Consider the following 19,626-nt stretch of genomic DNA (forward strand, 5'->3'; position numbering starts at 1 on the left):
CCAATCCTGCCTGTCTTTTTCCGAAGAAAGCTTAGCAGGATTGAGCTACTGAATTTTGAGGGCCCCTGCGCTGGCACAGAGGGACGGAGGAGGACGGGGGAAGTCTATTTGGGATCTAGAGGCTACACATCCTCCTCCCCCCCCCCCACCACCAGGTGAGTACCCCATAGGGGCACTTTTTTTCATTACAGAAACAATTATTTTTCTAATCTGTTTATTTTCAGTTTAGTTTTGCTTTAACCACTAATTGATATTCCGAAGGTATATCTACGCCCTGTGGGATGACTGTTCCAGTTCCAGGGGCGTAGATATATGTACCTTACCGCGTCACCGCTGTGCACATTCCTGTGTGCGTTCACGTTGCCGCCCTTTAGTACATACTTCCTCTAACGCGTGTTTTCAGTAAACAGTACACACCAGGAATAGGGGGACATCTAGTGGCCAAATAGTAAAATTACACCTATGTACATCCCATTAAATAAAAATACAAAAAATACCCCATTCACCCCTTACCTCCTCTCCCATAGACAAATATGGCAGCTTCTATATCCCTCTTGCTTCAGTTGTCCTTTAATACCTTTATTTATACTTACCTGGGGCTTCCTTCAGCTCCATGGGCTCCCTCGCTGTTCTCTCCTTTAAGTAGATATCCCTCCGGTATTCTGGTTGGACGCGCTATTCTGCGCATGCTCGGCCTGGCCACACGCACCCCCCTTTGCACTCCCGCAGCCGGGTGCATTCTGCACTTGCGCAGCAGCACTGCAAAGGCGCAGAACCCTCCTGGGCGTGGGAAGCACTTGCAGCACATGCGCAGAAGCCCACGTCTGGCCAGAATACAGGGAGTGACGTCTACTGAACGGAGCGTTTGGAGAGAATGGTGAGGGAGCCCACGGACCTCATGGGGTTGGAGGAAGCCACAGATAAGTATAAATACAGGTATTAAGCCTATCTCAGGTACACTTTAATGTGTACCTGTGACTACAGGACATTAAAGTTTGTTTTATACATAATGGGCGCTTCCTCCAGCCCCCTCCATGCCTCCCTTGCAGCCATCCAGAGCCTCTTGAATCCTCCGGTAGAAGCTCCATTATCTTCAGCCAATCAGGGCTAGTCGGTGCAGGCGCTGTCCGTCTATGCGTGCTCCCCTGTCGTGCTTCCGCAGCTGGGAAAGTTCTACGCCTGTGCAGTACACTCCTACTGGCAGAGATACAGAGCTTCTACCGGTGGATCCAAGAGGCTTTGGACGAATGTGAGGGAGGCGTGGAGGGGACTGGAGGAAGTATATCAAGTTTGTATAAAACGTTTATGTCCTGTCGTCTCAGCTGTCCTTTAGGGCCCGTACCCAGTACACAATTTTTCCGATGATTTTTCTGACAACATGGTGATTTATTGAGCAACAAGCAATTCTTTCAGTGATCTTGCGATGTTGGTACAGGTTTGCAATCACGGAAATGACGTTTAGCAACATGCAGCGATAACAACCGTCATGGCAGATCAGATCTTTAAGATCCTTGACGACTTTGCGCAAAGTACTGTGATCGCTTGACTTCCCGTTTGGGCCTTTGTGTGTGCCATCGCATGTACCTGCCGGCCGGAAGATGGATCGTGGCACATTCATTGTCAGCGGGACATCGCTGGATCCATCTTCCTCAGTCGGGTGATGAGTATTTAGGTTTACAGATCCTCTTTAACCTTTTGGGGAATGCCGCCTGCCGTTTCCGCTCCCGACGCGATCGTGCGCACCCGAGAGGGGAGATTAATCTGTCATATGACAGCTGCCATCTCCCCTCACTGATCAGGAGCAATCGCGATTGGCTCCTGATCACGTGACCACTATGATCGCCGGCAGATCGTAGTGATCACTGTTAGAGAAGCAGTGGTGGTGGGGGGGGGGGGGGGGAGAGAAGAGGATCCACTCACCTTCCTGACATTCTCCCTGCGATCGGTGCTCCTTTCCGCTCTGGCCGGCATCCCCGCTCGCTTTGACGTGTCGGGTCCCGGCTTGATGATGTCATCAAGCCGCGACCCGGAACTTGACGTCAGCGCAAGAAAGGATGCCGGCGAGAGCGGAGGGGTCTACAGCTGCTCATCGCTGGAGCCTGGGAGGTGGGTAAAGGCTGCAGGCTATACGGGGGACACCTGGCCACACAGGGGACCTACCCAGACATACTGGGGATCCGGCTGCCTGACACTCCCACCCCGCATGTAAAATGGCCTGGTCCTTAAAGGAATCATCAGGCTAAAAATAAAAAATCAGTGTTACTCACCTGGGGCTTTCTCTAGCCCCTTGCAGCCGACTGTCCCACGCCGACCGCTCTCCTCCACCGTCCCGGGCTCCCCACACGGTGCAGAGGGCGACCTTGAGGTCGTCCTTACTGCACCTGCGTGAAGCGCCGCTGTCAATCATGGCCACGTTGTCCACGGCGCACTGCGCAGTCGTTCTGCGCCTGTGCAGTGCGCCACGGACAATGTGGCCATGATTGACAGCGGCGCTTTACGCAGTAAGGACAACCGCGAGGTGGTCCTATGCACTGTGCGGGGAGCCCGGGATGGCGTGGGACAGTCAGCTGCAAGGGGCTGGAGAAAGCCCCAGGTGAGTAATGCTGATGTTGTTTATTTTTAGCCTGATGATTCCTTTAATGGGGGCCAGGCTGCCGGCTCAGTAGCATTTGTATGCTATTCTGTCGGGTATGCAAAAATGTTGGAACACCTGTCCCCAAAGGGTTAATGAAGTGCCTGCTTCTTCTTACCTAATAGAAAGAAGTGGGGTGTCCTGGCTTTTCCTATCCCCCTGGGAACTTCCTTCTGCTGCATGTCTCTCCCTTCTCCTCCTCCACATAGCGCATTCCTTTGCTTGATGGAGCTCCTAGCATCGCCAGCAGACAGTTGACAGACAGGGCAGAAAAGCTACTGACAGTCTACTAAAAAGGATAATATCACTTTAATTTAAATGTATGCTATTTTTGTCAAAGTATGCTGGTTTGTTGGTATAACGGAACTGCCCTGTGTGGTAGGACAATTAGCCGGGAACTTACTGAATCACTCGCTGTGCAGGCAGGTGGCAGCAACTTTCCCCTCAGCCACCGTAGTAGGAATAGGAAACACCTACGGTAGGAAATCCAAGAGCAGTTCCTAAGACAGCGTCAGTGAGCCTATCCATAGACAGCGCAGCATCATGCAGCCTCTGGGACTCCTATTCCTGCTCTGCAGTCTCATGGCTACAGGTAAGCTTCTGTTTACAGCCACAGAAAGCTCTGCACTCACCCGGATACAGAGAGGTTCTCTTCACACCTCAGTAGATTGTGAGGGATGTCTTTATCATGACAAACTGGGGTATTCAGGTAGATTTTCCTGCCTGGATTGTTATTTTTCTCCATTAAACGTAAACCTGGAAAAAAGTTTGATACTTCAGAAGCCTCTCCATGGCCCAAAAGCTTCCCCAGGCTTTTGAAGCCCTCTGTTTACGCACTGGGACGGGACCTCTTTTGCAATCTTCGACATTAGGGAACCTTAATTGACTTAAAAAAAAAAAGAATTGAACTTACATAGGGCTTCTTTTGCCCCCCCCCCCCCCCCTGCAGAAGTCCTATGCCCACGCCGGACTTTGCGCAAAGTACTGCGATCGCTGCAAGGGGGGGGGGGGGGGGGGGTAGTAGAAGCCCCAAGTAAGTTAAACTCCCCTTTTTTTTTTTTTTGTCAAAGTGAACCAGAGACTATCGAATAAAAATGTTATACATACCTGTGGCTTCCTCCAGCCCCCTTTGCACTGATTAGTCCCTCGCCTTCCTCCTCCGCTACCTGCTGCCTCTGCAAACTGGCCCGGTAACTATGGGAGTTGAAGGGCTTACTTCGCATGTGTGGCCTGGCCGTGTGTACTCCCCCATCACACTTATGTTGCTGGGAGAGTTCTGCTCCTGCATAGTATTACTGCACAGGACGCACTGTGCCGCCGCCGACTTGCCGTATTACCGGGCCAGATTGCGGAGGCTGCAAGCGGCGGAGGAACATGACGACAGAGCGATCAGGCTGGAGGAAGCCCCAGTTATGTATACAACTTTTTTTTTCCCTTCATCCCAGGTACACTTTAAATATAAGCTAAAGTCAAAAAAAAAATGAGATTAACTCACCTGGGGCTTCCCTCAGCCCCCTGCAGACGATCGGGTCCCTCGCAGCCCCGCTCCGATGGCCCAGGACCCGCCGGCGAACACTTCCGGTTTGGCCGTCACCGGCCGACAGGCATGGGAACGCTAGTGATTCTTCGCGTTCCCAGCCTGTATATTGCCCCCTATGCTGCTATTGCGGCCAGGAGGGGGCGATATACAGTCTGGGAACGCGAACAATCACTCGCGTTCCCATGCCTGTCAGCCGGTGACGGCGAAACCGGAAGTCGTCGCCGGCGGGTCCAGAAGCATCGGAGCGGAGCTGTGAGGGCACCGATCGTCTGCAGGGGGCTCATTTTTTTTTGTTGCCTTTAGGTTCATTTTAAAGGATACATCCAGGCACATTCAAAATAAAAAAAATACTTACCTGGGGCCTCCTCAAGCACCTTTCAGCCGTCCTGTGCCCACGCTGCAGCTCTGCTCATCGCCCTCCGGCGCAGGATGTCCTCTGCGTCTGCATGAGCAGCTCTCAGCACGACCAGTGAGCTGCACACTGGAGTGCAGAATAAGCTGACGCGGAAGCCGACCTGGCGAGGTCGACTACTCCACAAGATGGGACCGGGAGCCACTAGAGTTGCGTCAGGGGCACAGGATGGATGCAGGGGGCTGGAAGAAGCCGCAGGTAAGTGGATTTTTTATTTTTAAGGTCCTCGGACCTTCACTTTAAGGTTCTCTTTAGAGTTGACCGTTGCTTTTGGCAGCGCTCCCCTTTGTGGATGAGTGTGTCCACAATGTACCAGGAAGCTCATGCTGTGGAACACATAGTATGTGTGTCTCCTCCCCTGCATGTAGCTACAAGGCCAATCTTCAGCATTGCGACTGCAACAGACGTGTTTAGGCTTGTAGACTGAGAAACAAATGCCGATTAACTAAAACAACCAAACAGGAAATAAATCCTGGAGAAAATGGAAACCTTATATGGCCTGGATCCTCCCCAGTGTATTGATAACCTGCCCGCCCTGCCACCTCTCATAACACAAGAGCTGTTCCTAGACAGAGCTCACATGTAGGCGAGCCTCAGTTCATAGACCGCGCAGCACCATGCAGCCTCTGGGACTACTATTCCTGCTCTGCAGTCTCATTGCTACAGGTAATCTTCTGTTTACAGCACAAGAAAGCTCTGCACTCACACAGAAGTTTTGAATCAAGATGATACCATTTATTGACTAACTTAGAGGTAAGCTTTTGGCTAAAAAGCCTTTTTTAGACTTTGTTCCTGTATATTAACAAATATTGTGTTAAAACACAAAGCTTATATACACTGGACATTCAGATGAGAAACATTGTTTTGCAAACATAAATGTCATTAGATGCCCTAATTACAACTTCAGTGGGATCTCACAGGGATGCTAGCTAATTTATGACAAACAGATTTGCTAAACCATTACATACCACAGACTCTGGGTGATGGGGACACATCGTAAATCCAGAGTTCAAACGTAACTAGGCAAAGTACAAACACTATTTGTTATAGCCGAAAGCTTGCTTTTTTGCTTACCTCTAAGCCAATAAATGGTATCCGGCCAAAAACCCACTATCAGCGATTTCTAAGCGCTAGTGATTTGAAAAAAGCTCTTGCTAATGCAATGCGATGGTGGATTTTTATAAAATCACATCGCTCAAGTGGGATCACACCGATAGCATTACATTAGCAAGAGCTTTTCAAATCGCAAAGCGCTCCTAGTGGGTTTTTGGCCTCACCCTGATTCAAAAGTTCTTGCTTTTACTGATGGCTAACACGGTACAATACTTTACTGCTACCACTTACCCAGATACAGAGATGTGCACTTTGCAACACAACAGAAATGACATTGTGAGGGATGACTAACGGTAATAAAGGTAGATTTTCCTGCTTGGATTATTCTTCTTCTCCATGCCATTGTCCGCAGGCGGGAGTCGAGCGGCTTGATCGGGCCAGCTGAATATTGTCAGCTGGCTGGATCAGCTGGTCGATGCACGGTACAGAAACATAGTGTGTATCCCCAGCATTAGACATTAAAGTTGAAGATTGCTGGTGTCTGCGCTCCCCTGTGTGGATGAGTGTGGCCGCACTGCACAGATGTGTCTGCCCTGTATCATGGAGCTGATCGTGCACAGCTTTTTTTTCTCCGCAACCGGCCACAAAGAGGACGATGGTTGCGGCCGGTAGCAGAGGGGTTGTGGATATCGGGGAACCTTCAAGCTTCATGTTTACTTTAAAAGGAACCTAAACTGAGAAGAATATGGATTTTTCCTTTTAAAATAATACCAGTTGCCTGACTCTGCTGCTGATCCTGTGTCTCTAATACTTTTAGATTCAGCCCCTGAACAAGCATGCAGATCAGGTGCTCTGACTGAAGTCAGACTGGATTAGCTGCATGCTTGTTTCAGGTGTGTGATTCAGCCACTACTGCAGCTAAAGACATCAGCAGAAGAGTCAGGCAACTGGTATTGTTTAAAAGGAAACAGTCCTATCCCTCTCAGTTTAGGTTCCCTTTAAGTCTGGGTGCACTTATAACAGAGCGTGAAAGGTCGCGTTTTCTGTCATGTGCGGGGTTTTTTTTTGTGTGTGTTTTCAGTACGTTTTAATTTGCGGTTTCTGCGTTTGCGGTTCGGATGTATGCATTTTAATATTTTGATTTATGCAAATCACTAGGAAGACAACAGGAAGCGGAAAAATATCACAAAACAATAAAAAAAAAGCATATAAAAACGCAAGGAAAATGCATGAAAAACGCATTCCATTGCGTTCCCATTGACTTTCATTTTGTGCGTTTTTGAATATTATGCAACAAAACCAGCGTTTAACAACGCACGCCTACAAAATGCATATGCGTTTTTTCATTTGGCCCATAGACTTCCATTAGTTAGCGTTCTGTGCAACAGAAAGAGGAAGGATCAGGCACCAGCTGAGTTGCAGTTTACCAATTTATTTCATCCCATCCTGTGACAGATACACAAGATCAGGCAGCAGGACTAACAGACATTTCGCAAGATACAACGCTTGCTTCCTCAGAGACCAAAAAAGGTCTCGCTTGCGAAACGGCTGTTAGACCTGCTGCCTGATCTTTTGTATCTGTCACTGGATGGGATGAAATACTGTAAATTGGTAGACTGCAGCTGGTGCCCGGTCCTTTCTCTTTCTGTTGCACAGTTGATTCCTTTAACCACTTAACGACCAGCTAACGCCGATAGGCGGCGGATGGTCATTTGTGGTTTTACATGGAAACGAGTGGCCGTTCCATGTCACTTCACGAAGGGTGTCTCTGTGAATAGCCTGCGAGCCTCCGGTCGCGGCTCGCAGGCTAATTGTAAACACGCGTGGAAGAAATCCTCCGCAACAGTGCCGTAAAGGAGATTGGCGATCCCTGGCTTCTTATTGGCCGGAGATCGCCGGCATTTGATAGGCTGAAGCCTATCCTAGGCGGCGCAGGACGGGTATCCGTCCTACGCAGCCCATAGGTAAAGGGAGAGGAACGGAGGGCGGAAATCGCTGCGGAGGGGGGCTTTGAGGAGCCCCCCACGCTCGGCCACACGGAGCGGCGGCGATCGGACCCCCCCAGCAGGTCATCCCCCTAGTGGGGGAAAAAAAGGGGGAAGTCTGATCGCCTGCGTGGTTCCCGATCTGTGCTGTGGGCTGGAGAGCCCACTCAGCACAGATTTAGCCACAATAGCCCGGAGGCACAGCGAGCAACTGCCAAGGACCCCCCAAAGCCTACCATTCCAGCATTTAGTCCCAATTTTTCCCTTTTAATCTATTGAATGTCTAGCTAGCGTTTCTGCTATGTGTGCACCTAGCCTAAAGGAAACATCAGGGAAAACGAACAAAATGAGCTTTACTTACCCAGGGATTCCTCCAGCCCCTGGCAGCTGATATGTCCCTCGCCGCAGCTCTGGTGTCCCGGAATCCCCTCCGTTGTAGATGCCTACCCCACCAGGTTGGCATCCACTGCGTTCTGTAGTTCAGTAGTTCTTCGCCTGCGCAGAATGCTGCAGACCAAGTGAGCGCGTTTGACAGCGGCGCAGGCGTAGTGGAGGGTATCCCAGGACACCGGAGCTGCGGCGAGGGCCATATCGGCTGCCAGGGGCTGGAGGAAGACCCGGGTAAGTAAAGCTCATTTTGTTAGTTTTCCCTGATGTTACCTTTTTAAAGGAGAACTGTAAAGGTGCCCATAGATGAATCGACTTGGTGGCTGATCGACAATCCGATTCGATAAATATAATTGAATGGGATGAAAATTGGTGCCGGCAAGAGCATGCCCAATCGATGATGAGACCAATTTCGGACTGAAATTGGTCGCATGTGTCTACTTGGCATGCTGGATTGGGTGCAGGGCTGTAACAGCATGCGATAATCGGGAAAGACGGAAGATGTCAGCATTATATAAATACTAAATAATAATTCCAAAGGAAAGGGGCAGCATGTAATGAATAGCGAAGATGCCGCCACATGGGCAAGCGGCATGGTCCCAGCCGGCGGCTTCTGCCGCGCAGCAACATGATGCTGGTTTGCCTGGTCCTTCTAGTGCACACAGATGGAGAGCTACGCGTGCGCCAGGCGACAGGACCTTTATGCTAGTAGAAGGGGAGTCAACTGCTCAGGCCGATCAGCTGACTCCAGCTATGCTCCAGGTTGGCTGAGTGACTGGGGCGGCGCTGTGGAGCGCGTTTGGTATATATAGGACTTTCCTGTCAGTTGCAAGTTGTCTGCTGTTGCGAACATTTACGTGTGAGCGCTCAGACCTGAGTCAGATCCCACAGTGTGTTAGAACCAGCCGGAGCTGGGAATTCACATTGAGTCAGATTCCGTTGATAGCTTTAAAGTACTATTGCTTGCTACTGTTTATGTGTTAGATTAGTTCCCAGGTGTTGAGACCAAGGACCTCACACCTAAGACTAGGACTGAGATACGTTACTGTTACCTGTTATCTGTTATGACCTTTGGCTTTCCTGACTACACTCTTCTTCTCTGATTCGGTACTTCCGCCCATCTGATCATCTGTTGCCAACATTGCCTGTACCTGGATACTGAATCAGTCTTCCGCCTCTGTACTTTATCTGTCCGTGTGTTGCCGACCTGGCTTGTCTGACCTTTCTGGCTGTCACCTAGCCCTTGGGTGATCAGCCTTGCTGTACATCTGTGACACTTGCTCTTCAGGTGGTTACTAGCTGCAAGATCAGGCCTATGGTCACCGGCTCCTCTGGAGACCATCCTGCAGCACAGTCAGTGGGTCTCTACCTCTCTAAGGTCCACTGGCTGCAGTACAGTCTGATTCCCTGCCTCTCAGGGAATCCTTGACTGCAGTACAGTCTGATTCCCTGCTCCTCAGGGAATCCCTACCTGCAGACCAATACTCATCACATTACTCCAGTCAGTGATCCCTGCTCCTCAGGTATCCACTGGCTGCAGTACAATCTGATTTCCTGCTCCTCAGGAAATCCTCGGCTGCAGGTCTATCTGAATCACTCATTCCATTACATATCATCACCTGGCAGCACAGTCGGTGGGACTCTGCCCCTCAGAGGTCCACTGGCTGCAGTCCAGTCTGATTCCCTGCTCCTCAGGGAATCCTTGGCTGCAGTAGTGTCTGTATCTCCCGCTTCTCGAGAGATAACCTCTTCAATTACTGTTGCACCAAACACAATACCACATTGGGTGTCCTGTGTCTAGCTATACTAGTATTATTAGTGATTCTGCAGATCACCACATAATCAAGTATAGCATCTGTATTATTGGTGATACTGCAGATCACCAATAATCAGAAAAATCTGTGTTGACACCAATCGTTACAGAACAGCAGACCAAAACAATATGGACGCACTACACAGCCGAGTTGACGGTTTAGCCACTTCGGTGGATAATCTCATCAGGGTGCTAGATGGCCACCAGACACAAATCACAGCTTTGTCTGGGTCAATACAGGTTCTCCAAACGGCTTTGAATGCAGTGCGATCCCCTCCAGTTACAGACCTTCGCATGTCTGTACCTGAAAAGTTTTCTGGACATAGATCTGACTTTCAGAATTTCAGAAATCGAGTACTATCATATTTTGAGTTGAGGCCTACCCTATCGGGAACTGAGTCTCAGAGAGTTACGTTTATAAAGACCCTTCTGTCAGGAGATTCACAGACATGGGCATATAGTCTTCATGCAGAGCATGAGGCTCTGACATCAGTTCAGGAATTTTTTAAAGCCATGGCCATTATATATGATCCGGATATTGCTTCCACCGCTGAACGGAAGCTAAAGACCTTGCGCCAGGGTCGAGATCCGGTAGAGGTTTATGCAGCAGAATTCAGGAAGTGGGCTGTATCAGCTAGGTGGGGAACATATGCACTGTTAGACTGTTTTTTGTCAGGTTTATCTGATGCAGTTTCTGACTTGATGTTGGGACATCCGGAGCCCAAGTCCATTGACGAGGCAATCGCTTTAGCTGTACGGGTAGATCGCCGCTTACGCTATCAAAAACAGTCCCGGGGTAGAAATGCTGTAAGATATGTCTCCTATGCCTCCTCTCCATCCTCGTCACCTCCGCCAGAGCCGATGCAAATCGGACACTCTAGATTGACGCAGGTGGAAAAGAATCGCAGGAAATCGGAAAAAATCTGTTTATACTGTGCTGAGGAGGGTCACAGGGTTCAGAATTGTCCTAAGAAGTCGGGAAACGCTACCGCCTAGGTGTAGTCAGAGGTAATACCCTAGGCAAGCAGTCTTTACCTCTAAACAGTAATGGTCTGCTCCTTCCCTGCTCTATCACGTGGGAGGGTCAGACTGTTCCCACCGAAGCCTTTGTTGACTCTGGCTCTGCAGCCAAGTTCATAGATTATGACTTTGCTAAGAAATTGGAAATTCCCTTACTTCCTTTAGACCGACAGATTCTGGTTACTGCAGTCGATGACTCTCCATTACAGAGTAGACAACCTCTTTCTCAGACCCCCTTGTTGGTGTGTAATGTAGGGGTGTTGCATAAAGAGAGTTTACAGTTCCTGGTCCTGCAGATGGCAACCTCTACCATTATTCTCGGTATGCCTTGGTTACAACTTCACTCTCCTCAGATTGACTGGGCTTCAGTTCAGCTAAAGAGCTGTTCGGCCCATTGTCATCATCATTGTTTAGAGAAAGTTGCTGTTTGCGCTACCAAGATTCAGGTTAAAGGGGTGCCAGTACAGTATGCGGAATTCGCTGATGTGTTCTGTCCCAAGTCTGCAGATAAACTCCCGCCTCACCGTAGCTTCGACTGTCCCATCGATTTAAGATCTGGTTGTATGCCTCCTAGGGGTCACCTGTATAATCTGTCAGGACCTGAGAAAGTGGCAATGCAAGATTACATTAAAGAGAATTTGGCCAAGGGCTTCATCCGCCCTTCTCGCTCACCAGCTGGGGCAGGATTCTTTTTCGTACAAAAAAAAGATGGAGGCCTCCGACCCTGAATTGACTACCGTGGTTTAAATAAGATTACAGTAAAAAATCGTTACCCTTTGCCTTTGATTGACGATTTATTCGCTCAGGTGACCAATGCCAGTATTTTTTCCAAATTGAATTTACGAGATGCATACAACCTGGTACGGATTAGAGATGGGGACAAATGGAAGACGGCGTTCAACACACCCGACGGGCACTACAAGTATCTGGTTATGCCCTTCGGGTTGTGTAACGCCCCTGCCGTCTTCCAGGAGTTGATCAATGAGGTTTTCAGGGAGGTACTGGGGAAATTCGTGCTAGTGTATCTAGACGACATACTGATTTTTTTTTTTTCTCCTAATCTGACGGAACATCGCAAACATGTCAAGTTCGTGTTGATGAAATTAAGACAGAACTCACTGTATGCCAAGTTAGAAAAGTGCCTCTTCGAGGTCACTTCCGTTCCTTTTTTCGGTTATATTATCTCTACATCTGGTCTCTCCATGGATCCAGAAAAAGTCTCGGCTGTTATGGAGTGGCCACAACCTGTGGGTTTGAAGGCACTCCAAAGATTTTTGGGCTTTGCCAATTACTAAAGGAGATTCATTAAGGGGTTCTCCTTGGTAGTGTCAACCCTCACCAGTCTTACCAAGAAAGGGGCTGACACGTACCACTGATCAGCAGAGGCACATTCTGCCTTCTCCACATTGAAAAAACTGTTCTGTTCTGCTCCCATTTTGAGACGTGGATGTCACCTTCCCCTTCATAGTAGAGGTCGATGCCTCAGAGGTCGGGGTTGGGGCTGTACTGTCTCAACGCTCTGGTTTGCAGGGCAAACTTCACCCCTGTGCTTACTTTTCCCGTAGGTTCTCTCCTGCTGAGAAGAACTACGATATTGGCAATCGAGAGCTTTTGGCCATTAAATTAGCCTTCGAGGAATGGCGACATTGGCTAGAAGGGGCAGAGCATACTATCACAGTCTATACGGATCATAAGAACTTGGAGTACATAGAAGGGGCCAAAAGACTTAGCCCTCGACAGGCCTGTTGCTCCTTGTTCTTTTCAAAATTCAGATTTGTCATAACGTATACACCAGGGAGTGAGAACATCAAAGCTGACGCCCTATCTAGGTGTTTTGAGCCCGAGACAGTGCAACCCTCAACCCCAGAAACCATCCTACCTCAGAAAGTAGTCTTGGCATCTACTGAGACCTGGAAGGATTGGACGGCTACTCTAGGCCCTTATCAACAGGATGTTCCAGAAGGGAAGCCTGAGGGAGTTATGTTTGTACCACTGCCTTTCCGCCTGCAACTTTTACAATTCTTCCATTCCCATAAAAAATGCGGGGCATCCTGGGCTGCCAAAACCCAGGATTTGCTGGCCAGATGTGCTTGGTGGCCTACGCTAGCAAATGATTGTAAGGAGTTTGTAAGAGAGTGCTCAGTTTGTGCCAGGAGTAAGCCCTCTCGCCAGGCACCAGTGGGTACACTGCAACCCTTACCAGTGCCAAGTGAACCCTGGACCAATTTGTCGATGGACTTTGTGGGAGAACTCCCCAAGTCTGAGGGCAAGACTGTCATTTGGGTGGTAGTAGGTAGGTTCAGTAAGATGGCTCATTTTGTTCCTCTGAAAGGACTCCCCTCGGCCCAGGAGTTGGCTGATCTCTTTATCCAGCACATTTTCCGGCTGCATGGCATGCCGGAGAATGTAGTGTCAGATCGGGGAGTCCAGTTCGTGTCAACATTTTGGAGGGCCTTTTGCCATCAGCTGGAGATGGACCTTTCATTTTCATCAGGCTACCACCCACAGACCAATGGCCAGACCGAGAGAATTAACCAGTCCCTTGAGCAATTTATCAGATGTTATGTGGCAGATGCACAGTCTGATTGGGTAAAGTTTTTGCCGTTTGCACATAACAATCTGAAGGATTCTCCCTGTTTCAGGTAGTCTCGGGAAGATCTCCCAAGTTTGCTCCATTACCTGTGACATCTACCCCATTTCCGGCCCTGGAGGATTGGCAAAGGGCATTGAGGGAGATTTGGGGAATGGTTAAGAGGAATCTGGGAAAAGCCTTCCGGGCTCAGAAGAAACAGGCGGATAAGAGACGGTCTGTAGAGTGGAAGTTTTTTCCCCAGGGGACACGGTGTGGGTATCTACTTGGCATTTAGCTTTAAAGCAACCGTCACCTAAATTGGGACCCAGATTTGTAGGACCATACCCGGTGTCCAGAAGGATTAATGACGTCACGTATGCGATTGATCTCCCAGCTAGCATGAAAGGTGTGAGATCGTTCCATGTGTCTCTGTTGAAGCCTGTAGTGCACGTGGATTCCTCTTCCCCCCCCCCCCCGCCCCCCCCTCCCCCCATGTTGGTTAACGACCAACCCGAGTATGAGATCGAGAAGATTTTGGATTCTCGATTGGTGCAGAATTCTGTGCAGTATACGGTCCACTGGAAGGGGTATGGTCTGGAGGAGAGAACTTGGGTGCCGGATTGTCGCATGCATGCTGAGGAATTAAAAAAAAAAAGTTTCATGACTTACACCCTGAGAAACCGGGTAGGAAGTGTCCGGGGTCCACTCCTCGGGGGGGGTTCAGTAATGAATAGCGGAGATGCCGCCGCATGGGCAAGCGGCATGGCGGCTATCTCCGCGTCCCAGCCGGCGGCTTCTGCCGCGCAGCAACATGATGCTGGTTTGCCTGGTCCTTCTAGTGCACACAGATGGAGAGTTACGCGCGCGCGCGCCAGGCGACAGGACCTTTATGCTAGTAGAAGGGGAGTCAGCTGATCAGGCCGATCAGCTGACTCCAGCTATGCTCCGGATTGGCTGAGTGACTGTGGTGGCGCTGTGGAGCGCGTTTGGTATATATAGGACTTGCCTGTCAGTTGCAAGTTGTCTGCTGTTGCGAACATTTACGTGTGAGCGCTCAGACCTGAGTCAGATCCCACAGTGTGTTAGAACCAGCCGGAGCTGGGAATTCACACTGAGTCAGATTCCGTTGATAGCTTTAAAGTACTATTGCTTGCTACTGTTTATGTGTTAGATTAGTTCCCAGGTGTTGAGACCAAGGACCTCACACCTAAGACTAGGACTGAGATACGTTACTGTTACCTGTTATGACCTTTGGCTTTCCTGACTACTCTCCTGTTCTCTGATTCGGTACTTCCATCTGTTGCCAACATTGCCTGTACCTGGATACCGAATCAGTCTTCCGCCTCTGTACTTTATCTGCCCGTGTGTTGCCGACCTGGCTAGTCTGACCTTTCTGACTGTCACCTATAGAGATGTCCCGAACGATTCGCCGGCGAACGGTTCCAGGCGAACTTCAGTGGTTCGCGGTCGCCTACCAAACGCGAACTTTCCCGGAAGTTCGATTCGCCCCATAATGCTCTATGGAGCAAAACTTTGACCCTCTACATCAGTCAGCAGACACATTGCCAAACACACTGCTCTCAATGCTGGAGGCCCGCCCCCCTCCCTCCTCCAAGCAAGGTCCTTATACCATTTGACTCACTTGTCTGCCTACACTAATTAGTTAAGGGACAGCTGCTACACACTCTGCTAGGGAGATTTTAATTAGGCTCTTGTGGGCTCCTCCACCCTTCTACCTATTCCCTCCTACCGGAGGGAGGAGGGTCTCATCTTCCAGAGAATTATATTATTTCAAAAGCCAGTTTACATACCATAGCTGAGAATTGAACCCAGGTCTCACTGTGTGGTGGGCAAGTACTTTAACCGCTGTACCACAACAGTACTAACTGAAGCTGGCCTAGCATTTACCATTTATGCTCAATCCAAGAGAAAAATTAGACAAGATAGCAGTGTTAGGAAGACTTGCCTAAGGTTTCCTACTGAATAGGTGCTGGCTTACTGAACAGACAGACGAGATTCGAACCCTGGTCTCCTGTGTCAGAGGCAGAACCCTTAACCATTACACCATGCAGCCACTGCTTACAGATATGTAGCCAGGCATGGCCTTGTCTTTTGTATTCAGCAGTTGTCCAAAGAGAACCCCAGATAGCCAGGTAGATTCATCTCTCTCATCTTTAGTCACCTAGCCCTTGGGTGATCAGCCTTACTGTACATCTGTGACACTTGCTCTTCAGGTGGTTACTAGCTGCAAGATCAGGCCTATGGTCACCGGCTCCTCTGGAGACCATCTTGCAGCACAGCCAGTGGGTCTCTACCTCTCTAAGGTCCACTGGCTGCAGTACAGTCTGATTCCCTGCCTCTCAGGAAATCCTTGGCTGCAGTAGTGTCTGTATCTCCCGCTTCTCGGGAGATAACCTCTCCAATTACTGTTGCACCAAACACTATATCACATTGGGTGTCCTGTGTCTAGCTATACTAGTATTATTGGTGATTCTGCGGATCACTACATAATCAAGTATAGCATCTGTATTATTGGTGATACTGCATCACCAATAATCAGAAAAATCTGTGTTGCTGACACCAATCGTTACACAGCATAACAGAAAGCTCTGGCTCCAAGGGTTCAGACAATTCACTCAGCTTACAATTATTTTTATGCAATTAGGCAGTTGGTTTGCCGTAGTCTGCTGGGATCTTCCGTGCGAGTGTTTCATTATTATTGTTATTATATGCAACCTTATTGCCACAGCAGCTGTAGCTGAAGTAATGTTGGACATGAATGTTTTGGATATGAAAATGGGATCGTCAGTGTCCAACAATAATATCAGCATTATATCCTGATTGACACAGAGTAGGACAGTCAAGAATGACTTTCTCTGAGTTAACATAAAAACACAGACATTAATGGTTTGTTTATTTTTGCAACTGTCAACTGCATTTACAGTGTACCAGAGACGGTGAAATCCAAAGCTCTCTTCCCCCCCCCCCTCCCCCCTTCCTTACCCGGGGCTTCCTCCAGCCCCATAAGCATGGATGCGTCCCTCGCCGTCCTCCGTTTAGCGGTAAACCGCTCTGGTAACAGGCTCAGTGACCTCAGCCGGGATCTTCTGAGCAGAATGTCCGCGCATGGGCAGAAGACCCCGGCTGACTCAGACTGGAGCCAGTTACCGAGGTTGATTACAGATGAACGGAGCGCAACGGGAGGACGGCGAGGGACTCTTCAATGCTTATAGGGCTAGAGGAAGCACTGAGCAAGCACCGTCGCTAGGTCACTTTAAAGGACCACTATCGCGAAAAAGTTGAAAATGTTAAATTCATGAAAACACAGGTAAATAAAAAGTACATTTCATCAAGAGTAAATTGTGCTATAAATTACTTTTCTTCTATGTTGCTGTCACTTACAGTAGTTAGTAGAAATCTGACAGGTTTTGGACTAGACCAACCCCTCGTGGGGAATCCTGTGGTTCTCTGAATTTTCAAATGCACTTAGTGAATGGCAATTGTTCAGTTGAGCTTCCAAAATAGTGTGGTGCTAAAAGGAAAGGGGGGGGGGCTGTATCTTTGTATAGATCCTTTCCAGAGCATGCTTTTGTAAATAATACATTCAATACTGAGACTCCCCCATGAAGACATGGGCTGAAGTCATGTAAACCTGCCAGTTCCATGAGATTTCTACCTACTGTAAGTGACAGCAATATAGGAGAAAAGTAGATTTTACGTTGGAAGAAACATACGTTTTATTTGTATGTGTTTACATGAAATTTACTGTAAAGAGAACCCAAGGTGGTTCTTAAGGGGGGGGGGGGGAGGCGGAGATGGGATACAGAGGCATGTTCTCTGCCTCATGACATGCCTCTGTGTCCCCACACCGCCGCTCTCTGCCCCCCCCCCCCCCATTGCCACGCTATAGCCCCCCGAGGTTGGCGACACACAGGGGAGAGGAATTCCCTGTTCAAATTGCCCGCCAGGGGCGGTCCTACACGGTTTCCAGAGCTGCCATTGGGCAGCTGTCTCTCCCTGGCCGCGCCCCCTGCGCTCCCCTGCCTCCCTGCACGCTGTTAATGAGACAGTCTCTCATTCCAGCATCGTGACCCAGAGGCCAGTGTGGCCCACAGGAGCTGCATTTTTTTTGCGGCTACCTGATCCGCTCAGCCCACCGGATTAGGTAGTCTATTTTTAATTTGGAGCCCACATCGGGCTCTCTTTAATGTAATGCAGACCTAACATTTTTGCACAGATGGGTGCTGGTGGGTTTGCAGATTTTGGATGTGGAGAATAGTGGTAGAGAGAAGCAAGTATTGCATAGCAATGCTGGGCTAGTGACCGCCTCCCTTGACCTTACTACTTTATTCCTTTTTCATGTTGTGGAGATTGTATCCAATCTTATCAGTAAAGCAGAAAGGATTTTACAAAGACTATTTAGCTCCTGTTTGCAGCTGGGAATCTATACATGCATGTATACAGCACAGTGCAGCAGCAGCGGTGTGGTGACTCACATCCCGGGAGAATCGCAGTGCCGGGAAATGAAGACTGTTTAGAATAAACACTACTAAGGTGATGGAGAGCTAAACTATTACCGGTAATTATCTTATTGTGATGGAGACAAAGAAAACAGCTCACAAACAGGCTTATTCAATCAGGCAGAAAGCATTACACTGACTCCATGCATGGCACATCGGAACAGCCGAATTCTGATGTCCTCAACATTCAGCGTTCCGCAGGCAAATACCGAATTTTGGGTTTAAATTTTTGTTTCGAAGGCATTTTCTACTGAAGTCCACACGGTTTATAGTTCTGCCGATGTGAAAAATTGGCTTTGGCAACAAATTCTCGGCAAACAGTGACACCAACAAAATGGCCGCTGTTAGAGTGGCAGAACAAGCAGTTTTCCACATTGATCGGTGGTCCAGGGGACCATGACGGGATGCCCTGGTCCCCTGTGCCCCCCACTCATGTAAAAAAACGCTAGCTTTGCCACTTTAGTGTGGCCTTCAGGACCAGGGAATCCCCAGCAGCCATTTTGCTGACATAAATATGGGCCCAAAATTCTTGTTTTAGAAGCTAGTTTTCCTAGACATTGGGCTTGATTCACAAAGCGGTGCTAACCTACTTAGCACGTCTAAAGTCTTTAGACGTGCTAACCAGGGTGCTAAGTAGGTTAGCACCAGATTTCTCAATCAGATCGCGCACAAAGTTTTGCGCGCGCAAAGTCTTATGCGCGTGCTAAGTCCCATAGGCTTTAATGGGCACTTCGCGCGGAGCGCCCTGTGCTCTGTGCAGTGCGCGCGTAAAGTTTTATGCGCATAAAGTTTTACGCGCGAAAAGCTTGTTTAGACATGCTAAGGGGGTTTTCACAGGCGTGCTAACAGTTAGCACCGCTTTGTGAATCAAGCCCATTATGTTAAAGTGTACCAGAGACCAAAAAAACAACCCCCCCCCCCCCGATGACAGTATTAGGCGCCTGTGTGCCCCTTCCCCCGATGGTCATATTAAGTGCCTGTGTGCCCTCCCCTGGATTGCAGTATTAGGTGCCTGTGTGCCCTCCCCTGGATTGCAGTATTAGGTGCCTGTGTGCCCTCCCCCTGGATTGCAGTATTAGGTGCCTGTGTGCCCTCCCCCTGGATTGCAGTATTAGGTGGCTTTTGTGTTTCGTGCCCATCCCCTATATAATGATAATAGGTGGCCTGTGTGCCTCTACCCCCAAATAATCAGTATTAGGTGGCTTTTGTGCCCAATCTCCATATAAAGGTATTAGGTAGCCTATGTCCCTCTTCTCCTCCTAGATAGCAGTGTTAGGTGACCATCGCCACCCCCTTCTTCCTATCAATACAGAGTAGCACAGCGGAGTGTAATATCTCAGCTGCACTTCCTTCCTGAACATGCTCCAGTCCCGTATACCTCTCCATTGGTGCCTCTTCTCTGTTCCTCACAAGCATATAAACACTGATGCAATATGCCGGTGGATGACAGAGGCAGAGAAACTGCTGGGGTAGCCATGGAGAACAGAGGCTGTCCTAAGGAACATACAAAGGAGAGGTGAGATATGACACTCCGCTGTGCACTCTGCATTAACGCCCAGGTGTCACCTCTCTGATGGTGACACTCTGCTCATGCCACACCTCCAGCATATAACGGGAGGAGAATTGGGGCCCTTAGCAATTGCACAGTTTGCCCTTGTGGAACTGCTGACCCTGAATTGACAATGTCAATGT

General features: G+C 49.1%; 1 protein-coding gene across 2 annotated transcripts in view; it reads left to right on the plus strand.

Moving 5' to 3' along the window:
• Positions 1-3,058: 3,058 nt before the first annotated feature.
• LOC137521736 (phospholipase A2 inhibitor gamma subunit B-like) overlaps positions 3,059-19,626 on the plus strand; it is a 68,372-nt gene continuing 51,804 nt past the window's right edge. Inside the window, exon 1 of one of the 2 annotated variants that reach the window (XM_068241401.1) lies at positions 3,059-3,224. In XM_068241401.1, the coding sequence (XP_068097502.1) occupies positions 3,176-3,224 (49 nt within the window). In that variant the 5' untranslated portion in view covers positions 3,059-3,175. Of the gene's footprint in view, positions 3,225-5,141; positions 5,251-19,626 lie in introns of those variants that run through there. The other variant, XM_068241402.1, reaches the window with a different exon arrangement.

The sequence above is a fragment of the Hyperolius riggenbachi genome, chromosome 6 (genome assembly GCF_040937935.1).
Source record: "Hyperolius riggenbachi isolate aHypRig1 chromosome 6, aHypRig1.pri, whole genome shotgun sequence".
Taxonomy (NCBI): domain Eukaryota; kingdom Metazoa; phylum Chordata; class Amphibia; order Anura; family Hyperoliidae; genus Hyperolius; species Hyperolius riggenbachi.